Source organism: Cynocephalus volans, chromosome 3 (assembly GCF_027409185.1).
Source record: "Cynocephalus volans isolate mCynVol1 chromosome 3, mCynVol1.pri, whole genome shotgun sequence".
Classification (NCBI taxonomy): Eukaryota; Metazoa; Chordata; class Mammalia; order Dermoptera; family Cynocephalidae; genus Cynocephalus; species Cynocephalus volans.
This window is the reverse complement of record NC_084462.1, coordinates 140802656-140830388: the sequence shown is the minus strand read 5'-3', so window position 1 is coordinate 140830388 and position 27733 is coordinate 140802656. Positions and strand designations below refer to the sequence as shown.

The 27733-nt window shown below is 35.7% G+C and overlaps 1 protein-coding gene, 1 non-coding gene and 1 pseudogene across 2 annotated transcripts; 1 reads left to right on the top strand and 2 right to left on the bottom strand.

Moving 5' to 3' along the window:
* Nucleotides 1–203: 203 nt before the first annotated feature.
* Nucleotides 204–18112, bottom strand: PSMA3 (proteasome 20S subunit alpha 3). Its single transcript, XM_063088591.1, has 11 exons — nt 18007–18112; nt 15387–15469; nt 11034–11157; nt 8937–9038; nt 8784–8857; nt 6570–6642; nt 5915–5980; nt 2393–2439; nt 1391–1458; nt 817–881; nt 204–359 (listed from the first exon to the last, which is right to left on the bottom strand). The coding sequence occupies exons 1-11, from the start codon at nt 18025–18027 to the stop codon at nt 315–317; spliced, it is 768 nt and encodes a 255-aa protein (XP_062944661.1). The 5' UTR covers nt 18028–18112; the 3' UTR covers nt 204–314.
* On the bottom strand, nt 6932–7024 carry LOC134374131 (U2 spliceosomal RNA; annotated as a pseudogene).
* A 4218-nt stretch (nt 18113–22330) lies between the features above and the next one.
* Nucleotides 22331–22403, top strand: TRNAK-CUU (transfer RNA lysine (anticodon CUU)). The gene has a single exon. It is a non-coding gene; the product is annotated as a tRNA-Lys (tRNA).
* Nucleotides 22404–27733: the final 5330 nt, after the last annotated feature.

Here is a 27733-nt window from a genome sequence, read left to right as displayed (position 1 = left end):
CAACAGTATCAATTATATGCCTACTAAATTGATAGGTGCTTTTTATAAAAGAGCTCAGCAGAATATGATCTTTGAATTCTAGATGGAATGGGGCTTTAAATTCATCTGGTTCCAAAGCCTCAATAAATCTGTATTTTAATATTAAGTAAATGTCTTCAATTACTCCCAATTTTGTCAAGCAGATATTAACCAAACTTCAGTAGTTACAAGACAAAAATTTAATGAAAACTGGTCAGTGGGTATTTATTATCTGTGAGACTGAGTACATGAAATGGTAGTAGAAACTTAAAACAGAATAGATGCTGAAGTACATGTTACATATTATCATCATCTGATTCATCTTCTTCCTTCAAAGATTCCTGTTAAGAGAAAAATGGTATTTAAAATATTTTTGTTTTGTTTTAAGCTGCTGGCCAGTATGGTAAAATTGATTTTTAATATTGTTGTATCCCACACTTGTGGGCAAGTCAAGCTACAACAGAAACATTAAATATCCTGGAAAAACCCTTGCAATTTTCACCAAAAAAAAAAAATCTTTTCTATTGGGAACCAGGGCAACTTTTTTTTTTCTTTTCTTTTCAGTGCTGGCCAATCCGGAGAGCCAAACCCTTGACCTCGGTGTTATAACAGGGTGCTCTAACCAGTTGAGCTAACTGGCCAGCCCCCAGAGTAACTTAAACCCCACTGGAGACAACCTAGAAAATTTCTATTCTTAGTTCAGTTAAACTCTTCAGTGTTATTTAATAGAAATTAACCTCCTTCCTTTACTATTCAACTCATGATTTTGGTTAGAGAAGTTTTTATGCTGTGGCTTACCTTAGCATATTTCTCTGCTTCTTCCCTTATATCTTTTGGAACAATTTCATGTCTTCCTTTAGTTACTATAAATTAAGCCATATAATTAAATGAATTAAAAATGAGGACTATATTGTGATTTGTAATACCGTATAACCTATCTAGTCCACAAGTATAATTCATCTAATGATGTGTGTAAAGCTGTACCACGAGTAATGCTACAAATTCATTTTTGTGTTTCCTCCACATGAGATTATATGTGCCCAAATTAAGCTCTAACATAAATGAAGAGTGAATTATGCTATGATTTATAAATCCTGTGTGTTAATTCACAACATGATTAGATTAAGTTTTGAAAATCCTAGCCTGGACAGAAAAAGTTGATTTCTCAGTAACATCTTTTAAAACATGAAATGAATGTTTCAAAAAAGTAAACTGTTCACAACTTTAGTCGATTATTAAACAGATTTTTCCCTTCAATTAGACTACCTGATAAATTTGTTTTGGCTTTCTCTGTATAGAAAGGGCACCCAGTAGTAAATTAGGTGCAGTGCAGCTGACCCCTAGAGCAAATAAATGTACAAAAATAACTTACGTTCACCAACCCAGCTGAGCTCTAGTTCGAAAGCTTTATCCTTAACTTCATCGTGTACTATATAAATACTAGAACAGAAAAAGGAAAATTAACATTTGGTCACCTTCAAACACTGTAGTTCATGTACCCACAATACAAATTAGAACACCCATCCCTAGTATAAATATTTATAAAATGATATGCAGGCACATTCTACATAATCTATATTATCATGAACATTATAAAAGACAACAAATTTATTGGATGTAAAACCTGTGACACTATTGGACAAAGAGCTGACTGACTAGACCTTGTTCTTGTAGTCCTAATGTAGAACAGTAGTGCTGTGAATTCTCTAGAATATTATGACTTTTAAATCTGAAAAGCTCTCTACAAAATTAGTATTTTATTAGATTTAAAAAATGTTTTGGAATACTGTTCCTCCCATCTTGTTACAAGAACTTTTATGATAAACCTGAAAAAGTGAGACATCTTTCCTGAAGAAACAGCAGTTCATATAAATGAGTCAGCTTCGTGGGCCATGTATAGAAATAATTAGCTGTAAACCTACCATAAAGTTTGTAAGCTTTCTTAGAGGCAATCTAAGATTACTATTATTGGGACTTAGGAGATTTTAGAAGTTGGGAGCTAACAAATGAAGCCCCTAAAAGTCCATTATGTCCTCCTACCCTTAAATCCTATCACCAAACAAATTTTGCCAAAAGCTATTTTTTTCCCATCCCATCCATTATTACTTGAAAATGTTAATAACTTAATTAAAAATACAGATATTAACCTCCTTAATGAGGCATCTTAGAATGTTAAGTTTATCTTCTAAAAACTATGTGAGGGTACTTCAGAAAATTTCTGGAGAGATAGTTATCTTTTAATTCTATTTTCTCACAAACTTTTTGAGGTCCTCTCATACACAAAGCTATTTTCAAATAAAACAGCCTTAGAATTAATGTATATGAAAGGTCAAGTGAAATATTTTTATGGATGGTAAGGCAAATTTCAACTTACATTTTTGCAACTTCTTTAACAACATCACGGCAGGTCATTTCTTTCATCTGCACAAAATGTATATTAATTTTATGAGTCAAAAGAACACTTTCCACTGTGTAACTATTTTCACAACTTTTATCAATAACCTGTGCTCCTAAAATAGATTCTCAGATAGAAAACCAAAGAAAATAGCCTAGAACAAGACCAGAACCTAAGTTTTCTGCTTTACAATGTCTCTATGTCTTTAAATTAATATACCAAAACAGATATTCTGGATAAGCCTTACATAGCTCTAATTTTGTGGTAAAATTTATAAGAGTCCAGAGCTCTCTATGACTCTACACTCACAGGCAGAAGTTTCAAAGACTGGAGAAGAAATCTGTTTTTCTTTATAGCCAATTTTTAGTAATAAAATGCAAACAAACCATTAATATACCTACTACAGGTTGAAGATCCCTAATCCCAAAATCCAAAATGCTCCAAAATTCAAAACTTTTTTAGCACTGAAATGGAATTCAGAGGATGCTGACTGGAGCTTTTTGAATAAGGGATACTCAACCAGTATGTTTTCTGCATATTCTGAAATCTGAAACATTTCTGGTCCCAAGCATTTCAGATAAGGGATATGCAACCTGTGAATATACAAGATACAGAAAGATGAAGAAGTAAGATAAATTGTCCCTCGTGGAACTATTCAAGACAAAAAATGCAAAATATCATGGAAAGTTCTGAAGAAAAATCAAGATTTGAGTGGATTCTTAGAACACAGATGGGATTTGATTTGATTTCTAGGAAGATAAATGAAACCTGCAAAGCAGAAACAGGAAGCCAAAAGTTTGTTCATATTAGAAGTAATTCAGCATTCTTTTAAGTGAATGTTTGGAAATCAGTGTAGAAAAATAGCCCGTAAGTGTCCAGCTGAGTTTTTATACCGTAGGTACTGGAAGTAACCAGTGCAAGATTTTATTAGACATATTGGTTTATAAACAGATAAGAGTTTCTGAAAACACAACAGAATCAAAACAATGTTTTTTGCATACTAGCATGCATATTCTGGATATATTGGGGGGATGGAAAGTGGTGAAAGATAATGGGTACTCATACTACAGTGTGACTTAAGGTGATTCAACTATCATATCTTTAAACTAGGTTCATTAATATTTTGTTTTTGTTTTTGATTAAAGTTTAGAAATCCCGATGCTGAAGCTATGCCTGCACAACCACATGAGAAAAAAGAAACAACGATGACAAGAAAAATTATAATACTGAATTTAAATTTAAGTATTCTAGTCTTCGGAAATAGACAAATCCAATATGTGGGTACAACTCCAAAGGCAGCTGGCATGGACCCTTAAATATATTGTGGAGGGGGGAAAAAACTAAAAAGGAGGAACAAATTAAAGTGAACCTTGATAGTGTGGTTTGAAAAGCAGTTAAAAAAGACAGTGCTGGGATGATTAAGGCAATTTGATTTTGGACTATTAGATGATATCTTTAGTATGATAATGGTATTGTTGCAGGGAGATAAATGCTAAAGCATTTAGGGATACGATGTCATGTCTACAACTTTGTTTCAGGTAGTTCAGGGGAAAACGTACAAATGGATAAAATGTGGGAAAATAGGTTTGGTGTAATATTCTTTTAATGTTTACATTTTTTCATGTTAAATTGGGGGTGAAGGGAAGGGAAAGAATATTGATGTGTGTATTTCTGCCCTTACTGGTAAAGCTCTCTGTTTAGGGAATTAACTCTATCCTACAAAGGCAAACTTAAGCAAACTTGAAATAGCACATTTTAAATGGCATATATATTTTTTACATATGTTCGTGAATTGGTTTTTTAGTAAGCAGACCATCAAAAGAAAAACAGGCCAGAGCAATGATGTAGAGCAGCAGTCGGACAGTTCTCTGAGTAAAAAGCCAAATAGTAAATATTTTAAATATATGGCCTCTGGACTGTGTTCCAAATATTAAACTACTGTTGTAGTGTGAAAGCAGTGTAGAATGAATGTGGCTGTGCTGCAATGAAACTTACTTAAAAAAGCAAGCAGTGGGCCATAGTGCAACCCAATTTTATGTTATTGGCATAAGGTGTAAGTGTTCCTTCATTAAAGTGTGTGTTTTTTTGTTTTTAAAGCTGGGATTTGTTGTTTTACCCGTTCCTTAGTAAGATTTAACCACAGAAAGACAAAAGGATAGTTGACCACTGCATATAATTTTCAAATTTCCACATAATGCTACAAAGAGATAAAAAGATAGGAAGCTAGTACCAAACAAGGAAGTGTGATGGAAATGAACACTGGTCTAAGACTCAAGTCTGAATACTGTTTACAGCCAATTTAGTCTGTGACCCTAGGCAGTGTGTTTAACTTGGGATTGGGCTTAGGCTAAGCGATCTCTAAAGTCCTTTTGTCAACTTTACTATCTCAAACATAAATTAATCTTTATAGGGGGTTCTAGAATGTGACATTAAATAAGTTGAATGAGCATTAGTTGAGCAAGGTTCTAGTACAATATTAATATTAAATGTATATGAAATTCTTTCTTACTGTAATTTACCAAAACTCTGATAAACTATATGCCTGCCTTTTTAGGGTAGTTTCTGACAGGTAAGTAATAAAGACTTTGTGTATACTGTTTCAATATTAAGTTGATCAATTTATGGCTAGAAGGAAAACCAGGTGTTTAAGAAAACTTTTTCACACTAATAGCTGAATTTCTGGCTCTTGGGGAAGAAAAAGTGGGTAGTTGTAGGGCTGGCCCAAGGCTCACTTGTGAGAGTGTGGTGCTGATAACACCAAGGCCAAGGGTTCAGATCCTTATAAAGGGATGGCCGGTTAGCTCACTTGGGAGAGCGTGGTGCTGACAACACCAAGTCAAGGGTTAAGATCCCTTTACCAGTCATCTTTAAAAAAAAAAAAAAGCAGGTAGCTGTAACAGGACGGGCTTCATACCTTATGAGGAAAAGCACTAGGGGACAGCCAAACACTTTAAAAGTCTTATTTTAAGACATGGGGGCTGGCCAGTTAACTCAGTTGGTTAGAGCATGGTGCTGGTAACACGAAGGTCCAGGGTTCAATCCCTATACCAGCCAGCCACACATACACACACTATATATATATGTATATATAAGCTGCGTCCCACAGAAAAATGATATAGGAAGACTTACTATGTATAACTTCTTACTAGAGTTGATTCTATGACATTAACTCAAAATTTTAAAACACCAAAATTCTCAAGCTAAGGCTGCAGGAATCCATGAATGGGCTTCAAGGATTTAGTAAAATTATATAAAAAGTTGTATTTTTCTGGATTGAGGACTTATTGCAGCCATCAAAATCATGAAGGGATCCGTGACACAACTCTACAGATAATGCATTATCAACTTTCCTATTCAGTCACTTAGCAGTTTCGGAAAGCTCTGTTCTAAACATCAAGCCCTACTACATCCTTGGACTAAAAGGTTTAGCTTGTGGTGATAAAACTTGACTACACGAAGGATAATGATGTAGCAAAAATTCAAGTATTAAATATGTATTACCTGAAGCTTTTCTATTTCTGTCTTTGCAGCTTGCTTGGCTTTGCCAATGGCACAGCCCCAATAACCCTATTTAAAAAATAAAAAAAAAAGACAAAATATGTTATTGAGTTAAATTAGTATACTGTCATAACATTAATGACAACTACTGTTTCTATTTAAAAGTTAAGGAAAGGATGTTGAATGACTTTTAAAAGCAAGTGTGGAGAAATATAGTCAAACACATTCTAACAAATGCCAACAGGCTCAAAAAACTTAAAATACCAAACTTAACGCTAAGAGAACTCTGGATTCTTTTTAATAAAGGTATATGTAAAGAAAAATTATGTCATCATTTAAGTTAGAGAAAGCTCTTAAGAAATCCTTTAAACCCACTTTTTGAAAAGAGAGACATTATATTCTGTTTTAAGATACTGCTAATCTTTAGTTATTGAAGGAAAATCACATTGAAGATACATTTACTATGTAGTTTCTATAAATAGCACTTTGAAAGCCACAAATACTATCTCTGCCTAATATCCATAGATTGCTCTTAATAATAAGCAAGAAAATATTACTTTTCTTGAATGAGTTTTAAAGAAATTTCATATAATCCAAATATGAATATTAAATGCTAATGAAGCAAGAATAGAATTTCAAATGAGTCAAAATTACTCACGTATGAAACACCTGATGGGTCAATCATGTAAAGTTGCGCACCATCATTCACACTGTAAGACCCTAACATGAAACTGCATAAAAGTAAACAAATAGTTTAAACTATGGTTCTTAATACTATAGTGATAAAAGTGAAATTATGGTTTCTAAGATAAGTGCTATATACATATAAGTCATAGTAAGTACTATGGTAAGCTAGTTTCAATTAATAAAACTAGTACTAACTTGAGATTATCTGTTCAAATTTCATGTGGGGTTTTTTTTTTTTAGTATTAAACTTTCTGATGAAACTGCTGGGAAGATAGCAATGTAGAGAAAGAAGCAATGATAGGCAGTTGAAAAATAAAACTAATGAGAGGGCCTGATAGGTAAAGGCATAAATTATAAAAAGTCAAGGGAGCACAGTTTCTGACAGAAATTCTACACTTGATCTTAGCCAAAAGGCCGAGAAGCGATCTGACAGAAATTCTAAATCCATGTCAAATTCCTTCATTCTCTTCCCCAGTATTTCTCCAGTATTCTTTCTGCAACAGTCAGGCTTGGTTCAATGTATTTTTATATGCTCAACAAATTAAGTCACTGAATCATATGAATTACTGATTTTCCAAAATTGTAAAATATTTGCTTTAGAGTAGAAGAGAAACCAGCCTCATCTTTCATACCATTTCACATGCAGTGTCTTAACAGCCAACTCTCCAATTCCCACACCTACCATCATTCCTTTCCGTCTTCCACAGTGATATGAGACTTGTCTCTCAGAATACAGTCTATATCTGATTGTGACCATTTTAAACCATTCAACACCTCCTTTGCTGAAACTCCTTAACATAGAGGACAGACCTCTGTATGATCTGATCCCTTCCTATGTCTTCAGTATTACCTCTAAACCTTAAACTCAACTACACCAAGTGTACTTGACTACCTCCGCATTTCCTGAAATGCCCAAGTAGTTTCAAACCAGTCTCTTTGCTTGAAATACTCTTATCCATTCTTGCTATATATCTCATACCCTTTTCCTTGCCACCTCTTTGGAAAGAGGCGATACCCTGTTGCCCCACTATACTCAATACATACCTTTACCATATCACCTCTAAAATTTTATCAATGGTGACATTCATCCTGTGTCCCCATATCTATGACTGATTAATAGTACAAGTATATTCTCAGCAAATGTTTACTGGAAGACTTCTCTCCATTATTCTTACCTCTCTTAAGAGCAGAGAAGTAACTGATGAACTCAGAGCTCAGTTGAAAGGTATTCTATAAACCTGTCTGAAAGCAAAGTGTTTCATTTTTGTGTGTGTGACTGGCCAGTGTAGGGATCTGAACCCATGACCTCAGTGGTATAACCAACTGAGCTAACTGGCCAGCCCCTACATGATGTAATTTAAGTAAGAACCTTAATAACTAATGTAACGAATATTCACAGGTCTAACCTATTGCCAATAAAATACAACTCAGGTTTTCTTTAACATCTGTCTTCCTTAGTAATTTAAAATATAGTGATCATAACTCAAAGATAGCACTACCTCTAAGCACTCAGATGTTAGTAAACGTTTTATCAAACATGACCTAGTTTTTCTTTTAAGTTATAAATTAAACATGTCTTTTCATTTTAGGAAAAGCTAGTTATGACAGGTTTCCTCCTCCTAGAAACCATATTTGAATATTCACACATATTTCAGGTCTTGATATAGTTGAATCCCCACTTCCCCCCAAAATAAAACTACTACAGCACCTCATCTTAACCACAGAAGTAGAAACTATAATTAGTGAGAATTATGAAAGTAATTTTGCATGGATTAATTGCTGACTGCTAAAAAACACCATTTGAAAGCATTCATTCTATCTTAAGTCCTTAAAGCATCTCAGATGGAAATTAATGAGAAAACTGAAATATAATTAGCTAGCTAATGTTAGCATGGAATATATTTAAAATCAGACCAGTTTCATGAGAAAAAGCAGAGACTAACACCAATTTACTATAATCACATTCAGGTCATTATGAGTTGTTTTATCTTTACTTCAAACATGTATAGTCCTTTCCACTATTCAAATAGTTTTTATTTTTATGTACAATGTTTTATTTAATCACTGCCCTAATACTTCTTGGTAACAGTTCATATTTTTAAGTGTATAAAAGGCAAAGATGCTGGAGAAAATAGATATCTACAATACATAATCTGACTTTTGGATATCTCACAAAATTTCATACCTGCAGCCAAAAGGTCTAACGGCACTGTAGAGTGTATATGCATGTACGTACATGGCCACTCTGTCTGCAAGATGCTATGAAGGGGAAACAGAAGAGCTTATTAATAAACTCACATTACTGTGCACATGGTTCCTCACCATGTTATCAACTTACTTTTAGTGGAATGTCATAGCCAAAGTTAGACCTAAAGTTGGAAGCTTCTTCTCTTGCTATGTCTGCTAAAGAACGAGCATCTGCCAGCAAACCGGCTACTGCCTGAAAAAAAGTACCAATTTAATAGACAAATACATTCCTATTAGAAATAAAAGCATGCTATTATAGGGTTATTTAATATATTTTTAACAAGTGTCATCATTTGGAATAAAACTTTTTTTGGCTTAAAGGTTTTACAAAGCATTTTGATGCTTGAGTATGGGATTACGATTTGGAAATTTACTGAGTATGACTTCATTGCTTTATCCAATTCATATTCAGAAGGACTGTTTCTATCATAAATCCTGTTCCCATTTCCCACCTCCTTAGAAAGAATAAAAACCACTGGTCTTGGTCAGGGTTGAAATTTCAAAAACAGTTCTATGTTTAAAAAGTTATTAAAAGTTTTGGTCTAAAAGACACAACCACAAAACTCCTTTTTCAGTCTATTGGCTAATAAACTGCAATGACAGACAAAAAATAGCAAACCATTAACCTATCAAGATGGTGGCTTACAACTGCAGTTCCTACATACGTGCTGAGAAACCTTGGGGCATTGGGTTATTAGCGGATGCTGTGATAAAAGTACTATACAAAAATCAATGTGGTATAGAAAATGAGGGTGGCAACATCCAATCTGATTCCAAAGTTTAGGAAATTGAACGATGTATGTGTTAGTAATTGTGGTTGTTTAAAATGAAATAAAAATTAAAATATTTTAAGTGTATGTGGTTTTATTTTTGGTTTTTTTTTAAACACTAAGTTGTTTGAGCTTAAATAATAAACAAAACCATTAGGTATTTTTTGCCTAAGGAAACCATAGAGAAAAATTACTGAGACACTCAAGGTACCAGGAGACAAAGTTTGGAAACCATTAGCTTAGGAGATTTGCAGAATTTAAAAGTGATACCAGAATTAGTGGCTTTTTTTTTTTTTTGTACTGCAACTTAGTAGTAGTAATGATGATAATTCCTAACACATATTAAGCACTCATTGCACGTTAAGCATTTTACATAATTATTTTTAACCTCACAATAATTATAAGTATTATCACCCTTGTTTTGCAGACTAGGAAACGGGTGTTTAGAATAATTTTCCCAAGTTTACCTAAGCCATTGAGTTTCACCATTTAAAGAATCTTCTACTGCTTTAGAGAAAGCTAACTGTGAAGTCTAATAATTCTCAAATCACTTGAAGATGACAACTGTGGATGGAGGACATTAAGCCTTAATTTTCTCCAACCCTCTTCAATGTCCAGTGTTTCACCAATTTTCAGGTGTATGGAATGCCATCAGCTTCCTGGCTTTAAATAACAAACGGACTCATTGAACTGTCGGGTTAAATGAGAATAATTTATGTAAAGAGCTCCCAGCATAGTACCTTGCCTTTTTAGGTAGGGTTAAAATCATTTCATTCCTTTTCTTTTTTTGGTGGTGGTTCTTACTGAAGAAAGTCTGACATCTGTATAGAATGACTTCAGTAGACAGCAGCAGTATATTTATGGCTGGGCTTGCAATTCTACCAAGCAGTTACTCAAGACAGCTTAGATACCAGCTGCATGAAATAAACACAGTGATGCCAATGAAGCTATTAAAAAGGATGTGTTCACTTTTCCTTTATATTAAGCATCTTTTCCTGGTGCTCCACCTTACTATAAAGATGTTCTTTACCTGATAACATCTTCATGTGATAGTAATTCCCACAAGGAATACAAAAAACTAAAGATTCTTTGCCGCTCAAGCATATACTTTTGTTGGTGATCTATGCTGCCAAGATCTCATTCCTACATATAGTCCATAACCCTCTCCCTCTCCTTTTCTTAAAGCAATTTGGTTTTTCACATCTTCCACCAATAAGGTTACGAGAATGCTATCTTTCTTTTAGACAGTCAACTGTTCAAACCCAGTAACTGACTTGATAATTTTTGTGGCTCCTCACTTATCTATTTCTGCCTCAATGTTGAAGTAAATGGGTTCTTATAATCACATTTTAATATATTCCAGTTACTTCAAAAGAAACTGGACAAGACAAAAAGAAACATTTTTAATGTCACCTTACCATTCCAACATGCCGATCAACATTAAAGAGTCGTTTGTTGGAACCTTCTTCATAAAGTTTAGAAAGGACTAATTTTTCTACCCCAAAGACGACACCATCTTTACATCTGATTCCAATAGCTGTACTGAAACAAGGAGGAAAAAAACCAACTTTTTAACTGAAAATAAAAGAAACTTCATAAACTTAAGCTTTAAAAACATACAAAACCAGGTAACATTTAAAGCATGTCAACTACTTTGAAACACTTAAACTAGAAAGGGAAAACAACCTATACAGTGTGCTAAATTAGATCCATAAATGAATATCATGTGACTCCGCCCTAAAATCTAGCATATCATCTGACCAAAAAAGATACTAATATGTAAGTGAAAAAAGATACTAACAAAATACATACAATATGACACGCTGTCTAGCACAAATCAAGGCAGTGAAAACAAACCAGTACCAGTAAACTACTACTAATTGTATTCTTCACTGCTATTTTCTCTGATTTTGGGGTTTTTTTTTTTTTTTAAGCCACTCTTAATTAAGAATGTCCTTGATGAAGCAATAATTTTATTAAATTTCAACCCGTGCATACCCATCTTTTTAATATTCTAGTAATGAAATGGGAGGTGCCCAGAGTACTTCTGCTGCACACCCAAGTAAGCACTTGTGCAACTGTTTTGTGAATTGTGAGTTTCCTCATGAATACTGTTTTTACCTTCAACAATGTAAAACAAACTATGGTTATTTACACTTAGACATACAGCAGACATTTTTCCTAAAAGGAACAAAGTGAGCCAGTTACTTCAAGGAAAACCATTGACAAATTTGTTGTCAATAATAAAATTAAAGTTTTCACGCAAAAATTGGAATTTTGGGAAACATATTCACCACTATGAGCCAGCCTGCCTGCTTCCCAATACTTAGAAATGTTTATGTTGAGATCAGTGGTAATATTAACAAATATCATGTTTTTGATAGTTTAAAATGAAATATATCAAATTTTGAAGATCTGTTATAACTCAGTAAACCAATATTTTCAAAATGATCAATTCATAGTGTTTACAGAGTTGTGCACTGGTAACAGATCTATTCAAAGTGTAAGACAGCCCCAATGGATTTTAATGTAACAGTGCAAAGATGTTCACCAATACGTTTTCATACTCCAACTAACCTTTAAGAAACTAACATTTAGGGCTGGCCCGTGGCTCACTTGGGAGAGTGTAGTGCTGATAACACCAAGGCCACAGGTTCGGATCCCTATATAGGGATGGCCAGTTAGCTCATTTGGGAGAGCGTGGTGCTGACATTACCAAGTCAAGAGTTAAGATATCCTTACCAGTCTTTTTTTTTTTAAAAAAAGAAACTACCATTTGTTCACTTTTGGTGTAGTATCAAAGAACAATATCCATAATTATCTAAAAAGGCTATTAAGATACTCCTCACTTTTCCAACTACGTATCTGTGTGAAGCCTGATTTGGATTTACTTCATAATATATTAAATATAACAGATTGAACAAAGACGTTGTAAGAATCCAAGTGTATCATTAAACTGATGGAGATTTGCAAAAATGTAAAATACCACTCACTAAATTTTTTTGGTTTTGAAGTTATTTTTTCATTAAAAATATTGTTCATGGGCCGAGCCTGTGGCGCACTCGGGAGGGTGCTGCGCTGGGGGCGCGGCGGCGCTCCCAGCGGCCACGGGTTCGGATCCTGTGTGGGAATGGCCGGTACACTCACTGGCTGAGTGCCGGTCACGAAAAAGAAAAAAAATTAAAAAAAAAATAAAATAAAAAAAAATAAAAAAATTAAAAAAAAAAAATATATATTGTTCATTAAGTTATTTTAAATTAATATGTAATTGTATTCACTATTTTAAATGAATACATTTTTAAATTTTTTCTTTTTGTTTTTAATATGGTAAATATTAATAGAACCAATAACCTGAAAAAATAAAAGGTCTTTGGGATCACAGTAAATATTAATAAAACCTACAGCCTATAAAAATAAATGCTTTTTGAGGTCCTCAATAATCTTTGAAAGTATAAAGGGACCCACAGACCAAAATTTTGTGTACATTTTTGTTCTAACCAATATAGTCCTTACAGTTGTATCACACAACCTCCGTTATATATCTTGGCTCCTCTATGAGAATCCCCTTTTTTCTTTTTCAAATTACTTTCTAAGGACATACTTTTAAAAACTAGTTAGGATCATAGTAAATATTTTTAATAAAATGCTTTTAAGTATTCACTTATATGTTGTGTTAGCAGTTCCTATGCTTGACACAACAGGTACTAAAAAATATTTGACTCCTAAAGATTAAATTTCTTTATAAGAATTTATGTCAAATTATAATCGTAAATCAAATTATTAGATTAAATGTTTTCTGTTTATGTACCAGACTTTATTTTTTCAAGACTAGTCAAGTGCAGTAGTGAGAAGAGGAGAAAGAGTAGAACAAGGAGTTCGATCTGTAACTGTCTATGAACAATTGAGATAACTCACCACGTTCAGACCAGCCTGTACAAGACTCTTAAGAAAATTACTATACAATCTCTATTTTCTATGCCCACACAGCACTTAAAAATTTTCCAAGTGTTTTTACGTATATTTCATTCTTATGGTAAGATATGTGAAGTAGTTATAAGTAGCAACTAGGAGGAAAATTCACATTTTCTGATCCTCATCCAGCTTTCTACTACACTGGGTTACAGAGAGCCCTTTAAAAGAGCAACTTTCCTACTAGTTTTTCTTTATACAAAAAAAAAAAAAAAAAAAATCACATTCATTTTTAAGGTTTCAATTTTTAAAAATATTTCCTCATGTTTGCTTAAATTTAAGTGATTATTTTAAATCATATTTAGAGATACTTTATAGAAAACAAATTCTTAAGATACACAGTTCCTCATAGCCTAGTCTCCATTTTCTGGATAACAGATGGTTTCAAAATATACCTCCAGTTTTTCTCTTAGTCAAGACTTCTCTTACCAGTTTTTTACACCAATGAAAATTCAAGAATGCAGAGGAGGAAGAGAAAAACTAACTTCTCTAAGTTTCTCCAGCTCCATGTTCTAAGAGCCCATTTCCTTCATCAGTCAGAAGAAAATGTCACCTTTTTTCTTAAATTTGAATTTTATCAGGCTTTTTGTATTCATTGACAAATATATTCAGCCTAAAATTCTTTACAGCTTTACTTTACTTCTATTATAGTATTAGATACTGATAACTTGTAAGTACCAGTATCTCTAATAATACATTTAAACACAAAATAAATTAACTTCATTACAAATTCCATAAGAATATATTTTTTTTCACATTTAAAAATACTTCATAAACCATTATAAACCCATATACCTTCTTTCTACCACTCTGAAATGAACACTACTCATTCACTACTGAGGGCTTGCTATGTGCCAGCACATGCAAAGACAAGTCTCTACCCTCATGAAACTTCCATAACAAATATTGAGAACACTAATAGAAAGTGAAAAAACTCATTATTTCACATGTGTACTTTTCCAGAATCCTGAAATCATTTCCTTACTCCACCTTTATTCCAAAGGTTTTAATTGTAAAGGAAAATTGAGCCCAAATTCAGCACTCTGTTTAGTAAGCCTGAAAAAAATTTTGAGATCTGAATGAGATGATGTTATAAAAGAAATTTTTTAAAAATCCTCTAATTCATCCCAAAGTTGCTCTTTGGATTTGAAAATACAGTGATCATGTACGTATAACTGACTACAAAACTTCCTCAGTAAAAGACTAAAAATATTTGTCAACAAGCTAATAATTTAACCCAGATGTTACAAGGGTGCAAAGTAATCATTTTAGTGCATTACTCTAAACAATAAAAGACAAAGTAAAGAAGGGAGCCCAACAGGAAAATATCTTAGTGATCCTACACCTTTTGGAGAGTGGCAGCAGAAATAGAGAAGAATCAAACCTCTGCTGAGACAAACATGATTAACTGCATAGGATATTTAAAACACAAAATGTATGAGAAATAAAAGACAAGGTCACAAACCTAATGGCCAAGGAAAACAATCACATAAATCAAGAATTTGAAAAAGGAAAACGGGCTAGCAAAGATGAAAAGAAATATAGTGTATAAAACTACACTTAAGACATGGATATCTAAGTGGATAATCCTGGAATTGACTGGAAATACAGGACAGGGGCTCATGGAAAAGATCTGGACTAGAAAGAGATCCAGAAATGACTAATAAATTGAGATTATTTTAGGGCATATACTGGTTTGTGCCAAATAAATAAAACCCAATTATCAAAAATATAAAAAATAAAAGGAGACATTTAATAAATGGTTAAAACATACTTATTTCAAGTAAAACAATGTTTCTTACCTACTATTTTCCACAGCCTTCATAGCATATTCAACTTGAAAAACTCTTCCATCAGGAGAGAATGTAGAGGCTGACAGGTCATACTAAGAAGAAAAGGTCAACAATAAGCTTATAATATACCTTTGGCAATAATAACCATACAATTTTTTTCTCTCTAAATGTCTTAAACATCAGGAATGTGATATATTCCAATAAAGACTGCTTTGAAGAGGAAGGAGAAGCATGTCAGAACAGCAACAGTGGCTAAGGGAAAGGTATACACATTAGATTTCTGCTTTTGAAGAGAAACAGATCCAAGTCCTAGGGAAAGTCAGAACTTTCTTCACACTGAACACAAAATTCATTTTTGAAAAAAATTAATATGGTATAGTGGAAACAGCACTGGAGTCAAAACATTTAGATTTAGCTGTGCTGCTAACCAATTGAAGGACCTTGGACAAATCATTTAGCATTCCACAAACATCTGATGAGCATTTATAATATGTTAATCACATGGGAATACAAAGATGATCACTCGTTCATAAAGTCCTTCAGTGAAGGCATTGCTGGGGCAGTTATATTTAAGCTGAGTAAGACCTAAATGACAAGGAACTAGCTATTTAGGATATGGAGGAAGAGCTTTCCCAGCATTTGCACAAAGACCTTAGGGTAGAAATAAGCCTAGCACAGTCAAGGAACAGAAATAAGGTCACTGTGTCTCAAGCACTGTAAGCAGTGGAGAAAAGAGCAGACTACGTCAGCTAAGTAACTAAGGGCCAAACTATGTTGGGTCGACTAGGCTGCAGTAGGGAGTTTACGTTTTACTCTAATGCAATGAGTTTAAGCAGAGGGGACGATATTTCCAAGTTTTTAAAAACATCACTCTGGCTTCATGTGGAAAATGAATTGTAGAGGGAAACGAGTGGAAGCAGAGATTAGGTATTCCAAAGACAGTGGTAGTGGCTTAGAGAAGAGACGGAAGGGAATACCTTCTGAGAGTAGCAAAAAACTTGCTAACAGATTGGCTCTGGGAGTAACGTAAAAAAAGAAATTAAAGATGAACCATAGACTTTTTTTTTTATCTGAGCAACTACAATTGGACCCATTCACTTAACTGAAGATTTTAATAGATACAAAATGGCAAGGGGAGGAGAAAACACAGAGCTCTACTTTGGACATGCATTATGAAATGACAGTTAATCAAGTGAACAAATGTCAGACAAGTATTCACATGTGAAGTTCTTGGGAGAAGTAAAGACAGAAGATAAGCCTTCATAAGTTGTACTTTCTGAGTCTCAGTTTCCTGATCTGTTAAACAGAGATCGTTACTCTACCATTGTAATATTAACATATCCCACGTGGTTATATTATCAAGTATTTTTTAAAGGTTTGTAGAATGAAACACTATCAATTGAAGGTAATATTAATGTGGTTGCAAAGTCAACCTGCTACAAGATACATTATTAAGCATTTACTTATCCAAAAAAAGTATTATGATGGCATACTTAAGCATCTCATAACCGAATGGATTAAACCATCTCAAACATAAGTTGCCTGTTATGAAACTCGGAACACCAGTATTTGGCTTTAAAATTGAAATCAAAATCTTGTGAACAATTAGAAATATATGAACTGAGAAACCCATTACAGATGCTCCTCGACTTATCACGGGGTTACATCGCGATAAACTCATCGTTAATTGGAAATACTGCAAATCGATTTACGGATTGAATGCGTATAACTTTAGCACCATCTTAAAATTGAAAAACTGCAAGTGGAACCATCGTTAAGTCGAAGACCGTCTGTACTCAATGCCTCTAGTGCAAATAACTAATAAGTATAACCAAAAACACCTGTATTTCCTATATGGAGAAGTACATAAAGGGAGTAAGCAAAACACTGCACAAATGCAGTACGTTTAACAAACGAAAGTGGTAAGCCGAAGAACAAGTTAAGTCCAACTCCAAAATCCTCAACAGTCTGTTAAAGGTTGGAAGCGGTTAAGTCCCTAGATAATGCTTAAAAGCGCTGGTAAGTAATTTGTACAGGAAAAGCAGGGACAAAGGAAAAACTGAAAAGATCCATCAGATTTAGTTTTCAGACCAGTTTTCTTAACAGTTCTGTCCCGACAGGGTTTCCAGGGACTCTTACACTGAGCAGTCGATCAGTATCCTCGAGGGGAAGACAGAGAAGGCCCGTGAGTCAGCAGCCCCCTAGGAACAGCAAAGACGGTCCACAGGAAGCCTGAGTCTCAGACCATGGAATCCTAAGCCGCACTGCCTCGGTGGTTCCCAAGAGGCGAACTGTTGCCCAAACCCTTCACACACTATTTCAGACCGCACGAGTTTCCACTTTCAGTTTCCCTAAGCGGCTAAAGAAAGTGACTCAGCAATCCAGAACTGCTCCAACCCTCACTGCTGCGCCGCCAAGCCTGCTACAGCCGGGCTGCCACGCTTCAGGAGTCACCGCCACCTGAAACGCAGGCCTAGAACAGAGCGGATAAAAGACCGACGGACTGCAGACAGCTGGAAGCGGCCCACCTGGCCGCGGACAGTCCTAACGCACCCCGTGCGGACTGTCCGGGTTCCCTTACACGCCGATCCCTAGGCCTGACTATCACACCGAGACATAACAAACTCACCCCGGTGCCGATTGAGCTCATCGTGCTAAAACCACCGGGACGCGGACAGCTTCCAGGCCTAAAGAGCTTGCCCTACGCCGTAGCACCCGGCAGACTAGTAACAAGTCCTCTCATTGGCTGCACTTTAGACCAATGGCCTTTTTCTCTGTGGCTCGTTCCGCGGACTCGAAAAGGATTGTGGGGAAAGGAGGGGGGAGGGAATGAGAGTGGCCAGCGGCGCGCATGTGCAGAAACAATGGGGTTGGGAACCTGCTCCATTTCTCTTCCTAGGGATTATTATTTATCTTGTGTAGTGTTACATTATATTATTCCTATCGTTACTTTATTTTCTCTCGAAAGAAAAAGGATAGATGTTCCTAGGAGTATACCCTTAACAAAGACCAGAGAAAGCAGTAGGGGAGTAGTATCCCCTCTTCCTTGGCATCCTGGTTCGGACCCAGTATCTTGATGGCGTCTACTTCACTCTTCTATCCGCAGGCTCTCGGAAATGAAGTTGCATTTTAAGGGTATCATCTTTGAGCTCAGCTTGGGATTTTACAGAAGGATTAGTGCCCTTTCAATGAATCTAATGCTTTTCAGTAGAGTTAAGGATAAGCCTGATTAAAGAGATTTATTGAACACTAATATGTTCCAAGTACCCTGTTAAACATTGCTGATAAAACGGTGAAGACATACTCCCGTCTCTCATGGAATTTGCATTCACTGGGAAGAAATAGGTAACAAAGAAATATATAGACAAAATAAGTGAGAAGGGAGAAGAGCTCTTTAATAGAAAATGGAGGTGCGAACTTTAGGCCTAGTGTTCAGGGAAGAACTTTCTGAATTGGTGATAGTACACTGAAACTTGGGTTAAGAAAAGGCTGAGAGTGGTTCAGAGAACAGCAAGTGCAGGGAAAAACGGCTTGTTCTAGAAACTGTGACGTCAGTGTGGCTTGTCATAGTTAAGTGGGGAAGAGTTACAGAGAAATCAGAAGTGTACATAGGATATATTATAGTGGTTTGGATTTTGATCTGATTGTAAATAGACCATAAGCACTTTTTTTACTCCTAAATACTTGCATGTATTTTTTCAAAAAACAAGAACATTTTTTACATAAACAGTACAGCTATGAAATTCAGAAAATTAACAATAATATTATTTAATCTATCAACTTTATTCATAGTTTGCAATTCTCCCACAATGTCCTTAGCAGCAAAAGAAAATCCAAGACCACACACTGCATTTAGCTGTCATGTTTCTAGTCTCCTTTAATCTGGAAAACAGTTGCTCAGTATTTCTTTACTTTTCATGGCATTAACACTTTCAAAGAACATGGCTGGCTGGTTAGCTCAGATGGTTAGCTGATAACACCAAGGTCCAGATTCCATCCCTGTACTGGCCAGCTGCCAAAAGACCCCCCACATTTTTGAAGAATACAAACCATTTATTTTGTAGACTATTCCTTAATATAATTAGATTTGGATGATGCATTTTTTGGCAGAAATACTGCGGAAGTGACCTTGTACTCATTCGTGTCAGAGAATTATATTGAGGCACATGATGTCAATTTGTTACATTAGTGATGATGTTAATTTTGATCACTTGCTTAAAGTTTCTCCACTATAAAGTTTCTATTTTTCCCTTTTTAGTTAATAAATATCTTACAAGAAAGCACTTTGAGACTATGGAAACATCCTATAACTCCTCAACCTTTTACCCACTGATAGTATCTGATGATTCTTATTTGAGTGAATTATGATTATGATGGATTCCAAATGGCAATTTTCTAATTCCATCATTCTTTTCACATTTATTATTGATTTTCTACTGTAAAATCATCAGGAGTTTATTAAGTAAGAGAATTATATGATTTAATACAAATTATTAAATAATTTCTTTTGTTTCCATGCAAAGAATAGCTAGGGGGAAAAAATAAAGCAGGGATACTAATGGAAAACTACTGCACTCCTGTGGGCAAGCAGTAATGGAGAGTGATTTGAACTACAGAGGAGACAGTAGAGAAGGAATTGTGTAGATGGATTTCAGATATGCAGGGTGCTGTGGTTTGGATGTGTGTCCTCCAAAACTCATGTTGAAATTTAATTGCCAATGTAACTACGTTGGGAGATGGGGTCTTTAAGAGGTGATTAGGTCATGAGGGCTCTGCCCTCCTGAATGGATTAATGCTGTGATCTCAGGAGTGGGTTAGTTATCTCGAGTGTGAGCTCCTGATAAATGGATGAGTTCAGCTCACTTTTCTCTCTCGCTGCCTCATGTTCTCAATTTCCTTCTCCCCTTTCATAATGGGTTAATGCAGCACAAGGCCTTTGCCAGATGCCTATACCACACTCTCAGACTTCCCAGCCTCCAGTTGTGAGCCAAATAAAGTTCTATTGTTTATAAATGACCAAGACGGTGGTGTTCTGTTGTAACAGTAGAAAACAGACTAAGACATAGGTCTTCCTGAAGAATTGGATGTAGGAAAGAGGGAAAAAATAGGAACTTCAATTACTTCTTCCTGCTAAAGAAGCATTATAATTAATGGTTAGGTTTTATTTTTTAACAAATGAATAAATAAAAGATTTGAATTTACTTGGATAACTAGGCACTTAATTTGCCTACTCATTAAAACCTTCTAGTTTATATGTGCGCCTGATTTAGACCAAGGTAAGCCAAGAAAGCGCTGAAGAAAGCTAAAGACTACAGGTAGTCAGTCATAGGAGGATTCACCTTGAATCAGGTAAACTATAAGTACTCCAAATTTGTTTAGGTATCCAGTTAAACCTTTAATTAACTTTATTTCTTGTGTGTGATGAAGACTGAGTGCATAGAGCACTTAATATTCATTAATAATTAAGAATTTGGGGGTTCTTTCTGAACTCACTGTCAGATGAGCTGCCTAGTTCAGGGCTGGATTGTTGATTTGTCTTGTGTCTCAGAAGAGTGCATTGAATTGTGGTCTCAGGTTCTTGATTATTTGCCTGATTCATTACAAGTCTTAAACGTTTGGGTATGGATTTATTTGTTTGTTTTAACCAAGTTACTCCAAATTACTTTTAAAAGTAGTACATAGGAAATTGGTATGCAATTTGCACATCTTTCGAATAGGGTGATAAGCATTTTGAGGCTATCCAAGTCTCTTTTATCCTTCTATTAGAATGCCTAACACAGTGCTTTCCATGGGGTAGGTAGGTACTTGATAAATGTGTTGAATACGCAAAAATATATATATATATACAATCAAATTCACTTCCCAATTATGTTCTGCTAAGATATAAAATAATCACAAATAAATCAATTTGAAGTTGCAAGAAAAAAAACTGAGTAATAGTAATAATATTTTAAGCTTAAAAATTGTAAATACTCAACTTAAATCCTACGTGTACTTTGAGGGATCTAAGCATATAGTACTATTTTATGACATATCTTAATTATTTTTTAATTATGTACCTTAGGAAATGTGATGCCCAGTATGTTTAGCTTCTAAATACTGTGGTTTAGGGATAGTATCCTAAGAATCCCAGGATTTAACTTGCAGTTCTGAGCAGTAGGATAAACAGCACCCCACACTCCCCTGTTACAGAAATTTGCAGAATTTCTTATCTATAAAGGTTCGCTAGTATCTCAGAATATATTTGTTTCCATAGGAGATTACTCCATTATCTCAGCTTGTCATAATTTGATCAGAATCAGGTTCATCTCTATTCCTCTTATAATTAACAATCTTTTCCATTGGATTCAGAGACTCTGTAATGTAATCCTTATCTCCCAGTTTCTGTCATTTGAGCAGGATAACAATAACCTCTGAGCGTCCTCTCTCCACTGTCAGACAGTTATCCGAAAGAGAACTTGTTTTAATTGAATCGTAATCCTTTTCCTCAATATAACTTTTCATCAGAAGATACTCAAATAGCTAAGCAACAACAACAACTAAGCTCCGCTGTTTTTCAATCTAACTTCTTAGAGATTGGACTTTGTTTTTTTAACGCGGAACCGAAATATGTAGAAATCCAGTATGCCTTTTGATAGAAGTTGGATGGCCTTGATACGTATTTATGTATAAAAGATAACATTGGGCAGTAAATATTTTTAAACACCAGAAAAAGATTCAATGACTCTGTAATGGTAAGGACTTGCATAAGCTTTCAGTGATCTTCGGATACATACAAAATAAAAATTCTCAAATTTAAGCACATCTAAATGTTTTCAAATGCTTTTAAAAATAATACTGAAGTACCGACTTAATAATATTTCACGAAATTTTCTTTAGAAAATGACGTGGGACAAGACCAAATGTAGTATAATACTAATCAAGAGGGAAAAAAAGAAGCCAACTTCCCAGGCGCCCGGCTAGCTCAGTCGGTAGAGCATGGGACTCTTAATCCCAGGGTCGTGGGTTCGAGCCCCACGTTGGGCGCAGCTGTGTTTTGCTGGGGTACTTAACGTTCTCTAAATCTTTTATAGTTTCATCAAAGTACCTTACTTAAGGAGTCTTCTTACACCGAATTGATTTAAATTCTTTCAATATTAACCAGATCTCTGTGAAAATAGGTCTTCGTTTTGCACATGAAACAGGACGCAAACTGCGCTTGCGCACTTGAGAGCATTTGTCCCGTCCCCAGCCTCCTCAAAGCACCGAGGCGTTAGCCACTGTTTTAACGCTGGTTTTCTGTGTGACCCGCAGAGTTGCCCAGTTGTTGGTAGAAGGCAGTTTTTGCTTAAATATTAACAAAATTACGAGCCCAAATTTTGGCCGTTTTTCTAAAATTTAAGAGATCCAGTGTAAAAAGCAGTTGGAGGCGCCCGGGGACTGCGAAGAAAAAGAAACAATTTATCCTTCTTTTCTGTTTTTGTTTTTCCTTTTTCTTCTTCTCAGTAAACGGCCTTTCACGGTGGGGTGAGGGGAGGGGATATTCCCTAAAGAAATATATAAGGAGGAATATTTCTTTCTGTGGTCGGGTTTAAACAACCAGTGCATAACATCAAGTTTTCTTCCATTGTTCCTGGGACCATATTTGGGATCTGTTAGTTGGATGGATATTAGGACGTTAGTATTCTAGTAAAGCCTCTTGGAAACAGACGCACAAAGGAACTGAGATGTAAAAACTATATAAAATTAGATGGGCGATTAGCTGTTTGAGGGAGGGAGGGTTTCTGCCTCCTTCTTCACTGAGAACTTTGAAGTAATCAGAAAGAGAAAGTGCACACTCTGACCACAGCAGGTAGGCGCGTCCCAGGATCTCAGCCACCCACGTAGGTGAAAGATACATGCTTCCATGTGAAGCCAACCCTCGCTAAAGCACTAGATACGATGCGCTCCGTATGTTATCCACCAGCTTTCTCCCTACTAAGTGAATCTATTTTTCTCTCTTCTTGATTGTTTCCTTCATGATACAAACATGCTGCTATTTCTCTATCCTAAAACAGAAACTTTGAGCCAGTTTCCCTGCAGGCTACCATTCTATTTTTCTGCTTCCCTTTGGAGAAAAAGTCACCCCCAGTTGCCTACGCTGTGAGTTCCTCGCCTAACATCTCAACGCTGGCAATGCCCTTCAGCCGAAGACCAAAAAAAAAACAAAAACATACCTGTGGTCGAACAAGTCTGGTTTATTTCTCACTGCAGCTAGGGAGAACCGTGGGGTGTTTCAGTAAATGGGTGTTAAAAAGAAGCTGTCATAGGATTTGGGCTTTGGTTGGGTAATTTGGGGGAGGGTTGAAGGAGGTGGAGACTTGCTCTGGTTTGGGTGCTCTCCGAAAGCCAGGGCAATTCTATGATCTTAATAAATCTTTTCTATGCGGAGGGCAGACTAAGAGAGGGTAAAGCAGTCACTCATTTAGCAAGAGAGAGGGATGTTTGGTGTTTTGAGTTGGACGGTGACCAATTTGTCTGAAGTGGATGTCCTGTGAAAAATGGGAGAAAAATATAGTTTAGTTGAAAGCGTCCCATCAGTATGTAATAGCACTGAGGCTTAGCTGTGTCAAATTAGTTCCCAGATATCATGGCTACATTTTATCTTTCTGAACCCACTCCAGCCAGGTTTTCCTGCCCCCGACCCCATTTCCCACTAGTATGCTGAAACTGTTCATGAAATGGTCACCAATCATCTCCACATTACTACATCTAATTGTTAATTGCTAGGCCTGATCTACCTGACCTATCAGATATTTATTACAAATTTGATCACTCCCTGATGGATACACTTCTCCCCTTAGCTTCCAGGACACTAACGCTCTCTTGATTTCTCCCTCTGTCTCTAGTTCCTCCTTTTCTCTCCTACCGCTTCACTTTGGAATGCTCTAGGGATGAATCCTTGGTCCTTTTTTCTGCTCTTGCCATACTTACTCACTTGGTGATCTCATGGCTTTAAACACCACCTACTTGCTGTTGATTTCAAACTTTATATTGAGAGAGCCCAGATTTCTCCTTTAAATGTCAAACTTGAATATCCACTTGGATGTTTAGTAGATACCTCAAACTTAACATGTGCAAAACTTAACTCTTTTAAAATTTTTTAAAGCTAGTCAAACTTAGCAGTGGGGGGTTGTATACCAACATTGATGACACTAATGGTAATTACTTCTGATAACCCAATACCATTTAGGAACAGCCTAAAACTTAACTCTTGATCTCTACCCTGAAATCTGTTTTTCCTGCAGTTTTTCTTTTCTTCCATTAATGGTAACACCATCCTTCTAGTTACATGGGCCAAAAATCTTGAAAACATCACTTACTTCCTTCTCTCTAACCCCATTTTGGAAGTTCACTTCAGTGAATCGGGCCCTTCTTTATTCCTCTCCCACACTGACTGTAGGCTTAGCCATGTGACTAGTTTTGGCCAATGGGACATTAGAAAGCATGATAAAAGCAGTGTCTTGACAAGTACTTAGACAATGTGGCTTGGATCCAAGCTGCCAAGGGAGAAGTCTGAGTACCCTGAGACTTCCATGTTCTGAAGACGCCAAGCTAGCCACATGTAGGGAACCCATGTGGAGGAAAGGCCGTGAGAAGAGCACTGAGACCCCAGACTTATAAGCAAAACTATCTTAGACCTTCCATCGCAGAGCACTAATTGAATACAGCCAAGTGAATAATTCCCGGCTGATGCCATGTGGAACAGAACTGCTTGACTGAACCTTGCCTGAATTCCTGACCCACAGAACCATAAGCAAATAAAATTCTTATTGTTTTCAGCTACTAAATTTTGGAAGAGTTTGTCACAGAGCAATAGATAACTGAAACATCCACATCAAATCTATCTGGTAATCCTGCTGGTCTTACCTTCAAGATATATCCAGAATCAGACTTCTCACCTTTACTGCTAGCACCCTGGTTTAAACCATTACCTCACCTGGATTACTGCAATGGTTTCTTAATTGATCTTCCTGCTTGTCTTTTTCTCCCTAAACTCTATCCTTAACACAGTATCCAGAATTATCCAGTTAAAACGAATCATATCTTGTCATTATTGCACTCAAAAGCCTCCAAGGGCACCCATTTCACTCAATAAATATGCCCCAATACTCCCCCATTTCTCTGATCTCATCTCCTGTTACCTTTCTTCTTGCTGATCATGGAACATTACACTTGCCGCTCCTTAAGGGCTCTTGTCCTGACTGTTTCTTTTTCCTGCATCATTTTTCTTCCCGAATATCCAGTCACCTCACTTACCTAATTTACCTTTGTTCAAGTCACTACAAAATGAACTGCAGCCACCCTATTCTTATTGGCAACTACCCCATCCATAGAATGTATCATCTTCTAACTTACTATGTTATTATCTGTCTTCCTACCTTCTCCTACTCCCTTGGAATGGAGGCTCCAGAAAGGCAGAATTTTTGTGGGTTTTTTGTTCTTTTTTTTACATTTATGTATCTTGAGCACCTAAATTAGTATCTGGCAGATGTTCAATAAGTATGTATTGAATAAAATACACAAACTGAATGGCTTAAAACATAAAAAATTTGTCTCACAGTTTTGGAGGCTAGGAGCTTTGAATCAAGGTGTCCACAGGGACATGTTCTCAAAAGCTCTCTTCGTTGTGAGTTTTTAGCTTCTGCTATCAACAGCAATCCTTGGCACTCCTTGGCTTGCAACTTCTCAACTTGTTTCTGCCTTTGTCATCACATGGTGTTCTCCCTGTGTATCCCTCTCACATGGTGTTTTCCTCTTCTTATGAAAACACCAGTTATATTAGATTAAGGCCCATCCTAATGACTTCATCTTAATTTGACCACATCTGCAACTCTATTTCCACAGGTATCACATTAGGACTTCTTTTTGTGGAACAGAATTCAACCCACAAGAGAGGGCTACTTGGCCACTATGTCTCAGCTACTTTATAGCTATCTATAAAGCTCTATTTCAGTCACAGATCTTGTTTTTCACATTATTCAATGATGAAAAACTCATAAGTAATCTAAATTCAACCAGACACAATCAATATGAATACCAAGTAGAGAATTTTTAAAATTATGCTTAGTGCAAAAAGAGATAAGGTTAGTAAAATAGTGAATCCATACAATTAACAGCTGACACCTATTCCCTGCAATCCCACTGGGAGGTTTCAAAGTTAAGAAATAGAGGAGTCTTGATCTTATGGAAGAGAAAATACAACCTGTGTAGATACAATCACAAGGTGAAAGTTATAAGTGCCTCAGTTATAGATAATGTGCTTAGGGAACGATCACTACTTTGGGGTAGTGTGGTAGAGGAGTGGGAGGCTTAGAAGATAGAAGAATTTCACATTTAGGAATCAATATATTGGAAAATTGGACGGCAAAATTACACTTTCATAGTTTTATTTACTGGTTTAACATGGTTTTCAAGTTCTTCATGTTCTACTCCTAAATTATAATAAGCAATGTCTCATCTCAATTCCACCCTGAGCTTCAGCAACATCAGATCATTCCCTTTAAGATTTTGTGTACAGAATTCAGTTCATATAGCCTGGAATAACTCTTAACTGTTGATATTCTACTCATCTTTCAGGAACAAGGTCAAAAGCCTTCTCAATGAGGTTTTCCTAAACTTCCCGGTCAGAGTTAACTGCATCAGTAAAAAGCAATTGATACCTTTTATGGCACCCACCTCATTCTGTTTTGTATAATCATTTGTGTACACATCCTTTTTTACTAGCCTGTAAACCTCCTAAGGGCAAAGGTCCATGTTTTACTGTTGCAACACTTACAGTATCTAAAACTATACTACATATATAGCAGACATTCAATAAATATTGAATGAATCTTAGTCTTGGGTTACTGATGTAGCACATGGTGACAAAGCAGAGTTAGAAGTATTTTATTTTATTTTGGCAGCTGGCTGGTACAGGGATCTGAACCCATGACCTTTGGTGTTACCTAGAAGTATTTTAAAAAGTAAAACACACACATAGACACACACAAACACACACATCTAAAAATGAATCCTTTCTTAATACTAGGAAACTAACTCTTTAAAGTGTTAGTTGGTGTTGGTATCTTCATACATAAAGGGTATGGCAAAACTAGGAAGGATCTAGAAAAGCAAATTTTTAAGCAAATGATTAAACTATGAGTAAGAACAAACTTGGGAATATACAGACCAGAAAAGGTGTCAATTCCTACTCTATTTAGGCATATGAACGTACATATATTTCCTATTTTCACAGGTATCTAGGTTGAATGAAACCAGGAAAATTTCAGCAAATGTAGTTCATTAAAAACAAATGAAGAAAAATAAACAAAAATAAAAGTCAAACAATGACTGAG

Bases quoted from the DNA above. Each gene is read 5' to 3' on its own strand.
- PSMA3 (XM_063088591.1), bottom strand. From the start codon at position 18,027: ATGAGCTCAATCGGCACCGGG. The intron at 11,158-15,386 runs GTAAGAAACATT...TCCTTGTTTCAG, and splicing joins AAGGCTGTGGAAAATAGTAG to TACAGCTATTGGAATCAGAT. The intron at 2,440-5,914 runs GTAATACATATT...CATTTTGTGCAG, and splicing joins CAGAAATAGAAAAGCTTCAG to ATGAAAGAAATGACCTGCCG.